Consider the following 3,833-nt stretch of genomic DNA (forward strand, 5'->3'; position numbering starts at 1 on the left):
GTGACGGGCGTGTGGGAGTGCACCGTGTGAACCGTGATTTAGTCAAATCTATGGAACTGTGTAGCTATGTTATCTGAACATTTCTACTGTACTCTACGTGTTAGAGAACTTGACCTGTAATTTATGTTAGAAAATCATGTTTAGGCTATATGCTGGTACTATTGCGACCCACAGTGGTCGTTCTTTGCTGTTGAGTTATTTCTTTAATTGTAGTTATGTACTCGGTCGCATTCATTCACTACAGAAAAGGGGGTTATTAGGGCGGTTATATTATGGCGGTTGGACAGAACCGCCGCAAAATAAAGCATATTACGGCATTTTTTTAGACGCCATATTAATAATTTCAATAACAGCGGTTGTGCTCTAAGTTGCGGCGGCTCAAATCGCCACTATTGTATTTCAATTATATTTATTATTTTCCATCTCCACATATTTCCCGCGACTAATCCCGCTTTCCCCTAATTCCTTCTTTCCCGTAAATCCTTCATTTCTCTCTTTCCCTTAATCAATCTCTTAAAAGATATTCTTCTCCACAAATTTTGAAGTTCAGTGAAAGAGAATACGAGCAGAAAAGATTTCTTCTCCATGGAACTCGTACAGGACAAGCAGCTTTTGGTGAGTTACATCTCAAAATGCTAAATTAGCCGTCGATTTCACTGATTTAAGGCGTGCATGTATGTGTATTGGATGGAGATCATTTTAAATCACTAATTTTAGCCATCAATTTTACTGGTTTAGCCGTTGATTTCAATAATTTTCGCCGTTGATTTCAATAATTTTCGCCGTTGATTTCACTAGTTTAGCCGTCGATTTCACTGATTTAAGGCATGCATGTGTGCGTTTTGGATGTAAATTACCGATTTTAGCCGTTGATTTTACTGGTTTAGCCGTTGAGTTCACTTAGTTATGCCGTCAATTTCTGGTTTTTAGCCGTCGATTTTACTTTTCTATTTGCTAGGGTTCATGCATGTTTGGCTGTGTTCAATTGGTTTGTATTTGGAGTGTACTCATATTGCATGCACTTAATTTTGATCTTTATAATTGTTGTTCGGTCTAGTATTAACCTAAATATTGTATGTGGGCTTGATAGGTAGCTGAAGGATAAAAAACAGTTGCGGAAGCTATTGGTATCGACATCGCCACTAAACCATTTGATATGAGTAGCTCTTATTAGTCTAAATTTGTCCTTTCGTTTGAGTAGTTTTTCTTTTTTAAGTGCAAATTAGTCCCTTTTTAGTGTTGAATTACCTCTTATCAGTGTAAAATAAGAGTTTCCTATTGAATTATATTTAGGAGCCAATGAGTCATTTGGTTTCATGTGCAAGAGAGCATTGTGTATGTATAGTTTATTTGAAAAATGAGAGAACAGTACATGGTGTTGGTGAAACAAGTTCGAGTTGTTTAGAGGGTTTTGGTTAAATTACCAATCATATATTTGAACTTTCCGTGAAATTGATTACCGAACAGATATATAACTGACTTGTGAATTGTGATTACCCTGTATAAACAGTGGTCTATGTATTCTAATTTTATCTATTGGTTTTGAAAATAATCTTTTTCGCTATTTCATTCAACTTATTGTCTGCTAGCTTTTTACTGCCTAACTTATTGTCTACTAGTTTTTTACTGCCTGTACTTTTTTCATCATGTATGTAGAGATGCCGAAGCAAAATCAGGTTAAAATCTATTTAAATCAGCCATAGGGAGCTCTTCACTTGCTCCAGAGGAATCATCTCACGCTCAGTCTCAGGCACAAGCTTCATCTTCTTCATCTGATCGAGCATGTTATTCCATCTTCATTCATCATCTGATGGAGTCGCCTCTTCACTGCCTGTCATTCCATCTACATCACCTGATGAAGTGGTCTCTTCACGGCGTGTTAGATGTAGACGAGTTTCTAACAAAGGAGTTACATATGACTCGGAGCCTCGTTATTGGTTTGTCATTGTTATAGGTACATATAAATTTAATGTGATTCAGTATCTCATATAAATTTATTTGTATCAAGTGATAAAAAGTGTTAGATTGAAGGTTATGGATGTCCATAACCTGGAGAATGGATTGCGTATAAGAATGGATTGCGTATAATTGTATATTGTAGTTATATATGTAACCCCAGCAAACTAACATATATCGTTTTTGTGAAGCCTCGATTTTTCTTTAGGATTGATCCGCAGAGGGTAAAAAAATAGATTGATAATTCTCTTAACAAAAAATGGAAGGAATTCAGGCTTAAACTATGGCGTGAGGCTGATGATCTATTATTGAGTAGAGAAGATATCATCAAGAATTCTCCAGAAGGAATTCCCATGGACCAATGCGTACTGAATGTTAACTACCGTTTGAAACCCGAAACAAAGGTACTTCTTCCTCCTCCTCATCTTCTGCTTCTGCTTCTATCTTTTTTCCTTCTTTGTTGTTTTGATTAATTAAAGCAGAAGTGCAACTTGACATTATTTTAGATGTTAATGTTTCAAAGCTGCTGAACTGTAACTAGCTTTGAATATTTAATCTCCACAGTTCGGTTTCCTGTTGAACCTGTATGTTCTTTCGGAGAATTTTAGACTATTGAAGGTTGATAGGTTGGTGTACCCTGAATGTTGTTTCCTTCAGTTTGTCTATAAGAAGGTTAACTTTGGGGTTTTGCTGATCAGAGAATGTTTTGCTGAAGCTTTGGGGTGATTTTGCGGCTATTTGCGGTTGGCTTTTCAGTTATTTTGGTGCTGGGTTTCAAAGGTATTTTGATGGACTTATGGAGGTGTTTCCAGGCTGTTTTGAGGTGGAGTTGGCAGCACTTTTTAGCTGCTGTTTCGGATCTTTTTGAGGCTGTTTTGGCCCCCCTTTTTAACTGGTTTTTGGTGAGTTATGGCTGGGATTGTGCTGGTGGTTTTTGGTGAGTTTGGGGCTACTTTTTAGCTCATTGTTGGAGCTGTTTCGAGGTCGTTTTTGGTGCTTTAATGGTGTTGATTTCACAGGTTGTTTTGCTGCGTGTTTTGGGGTGATTTCGGATATTTAACGGCTGGTATTATGGGTGTTTAATGGAGAAAAATGGTAAAGAAAATGGAGTATTGTTAATGAGAGCAAAAGGGACCTTTTTGGTAGTTTTGGGCTGATTTTGGCAGCTATTTTCTGGTGGTCTAAGGTATGTTTTCATGGAGTTTTACATGGGTTTGGGGCTGGTTTGAGCTCTAGTTTTGAATCTCTCTTTCTCTTGCAATCTCTACTCTGTTCAATGAGTGTCAATTTGATATTGTTTGGTGATATCAGTTCTATATTGTATGGCTATAATGTTTGCTTCCTTCTATCTCATCTTCTGATATGAAATCGCTAATTTCTTCCTTTTTTGGCAGACATACAATTTAGGAAGTGGCGCTCCTTCACCAATTGGGCAAAGAAGATCCTTCGATGGAAGTAGATAGAGCGAATTGACAATTAGTAATCGTTTAGGATCAACTTTATTTTTTGGTATTCTTGCTGAATAACTTTGAAAGTAACAATCTGGATGATGTATTTTTGAGTACCTATATTTTATACGATGAATATTTTGTTTATTTGATTTTTTATATTTGTGTCAAAATTAGAATGATGAATACTACACAAGGATGCAATAAAAAGGATTTAGATGTGGAATTACAAAATTGAATTGTTAAAACGAAAAGATTATAACAATGGAGGTCTAAAATACCAAAATATTATATAATAAAAAAAGTATTGCTAAAGCAATAATGGCGGCTAAAACCGCCATATTAAACAAAGCAGTTTACAGCAGTAATGGCGGTGTTGAATCGCCACTATAAGCAATAAAATAGCCAATAACAACGGGTGCATATTCT

The 3,833-nt window shown here is 36.3% G+C and overlaps 1 protein-coding gene across 11 annotated transcripts; it reads left to right on the forward strand.

Moving 5' to 3' along the window:
• The first annotated feature begins 256 nt into the window (after positions 1–256).
• On the forward strand, positions 257–3,563 carry LOC109236963. Of its 11 annotated transcripts, none has more exons than XR_002069581.1 (6): positions 258–615; positions 1,091–1,954; positions 2,148–2,360; positions 2,521–2,582; positions 2,655–3,142; positions 3,351–3,563. XR_002069581.1 is itself a non-coding variant. In XM_019403204.1 (6 exons), exons 3-6 carry the CDS (start codon positions 2,310–2,312, stop codon positions 3,037–3,039), a joined length of 399 nt encoding a protein of 132 aa, XP_019258749.1. In that variant the 5' UTR covers positions 260–615; positions 1,091–1,954; positions 2,148–2,309; the 3' UTR covers positions 3,040–3,563. The 11 variants fall into 11 exon arrangements, 1 of the variants encoding a protein (XP_019258749.1); XR_002069573.1 differs by having other exon boundaries at positions 260–615; positions 1,091–2,360; positions 2,672–2,893; positions 2,976–3,142; XM_019403204.1 differs by having other exon boundaries at positions 260–615; positions 2,672–2,893; positions 2,976–3,563.
• Positions 3,564–3,833: the final 270 nt, after the last annotated feature.

This window comes from Nicotiana attenuata, unplaced genomic scaffold, assembly GCF_001879085.1.
Source record: "Nicotiana attenuata strain UT unplaced genomic scaffold, NIATTr2, whole genome shotgun sequence".
Taxonomy (NCBI): Eukaryota; Viridiplantae; Streptophyta; class Magnoliopsida; order Solanales; family Solanaceae; genus Nicotiana; species Nicotiana attenuata.

Coding starts and splice junctions, on each gene's coding strand:
- LOC109236963 (XM_019403204.1), top strand. CDS start 2,310: ATGGACCAATGCGTACTGAATGTTAACTACCGTTTGAAACCCGAAACA. Junction 2,361..2,520: donor GTTTGAAACCCGAAACAAAG/GTACTTCTTCCT, acceptor TAATCTCCACAG/TTCGGTTTCCTGTTGAACCT. Junction 2,894..2,975: donor GATTGTGCTGGTGGTTTTTG/GTGAGTTTGGGG, acceptor TTGATTTCACAG/GTTGTTTTGCTGCGTGTTTT.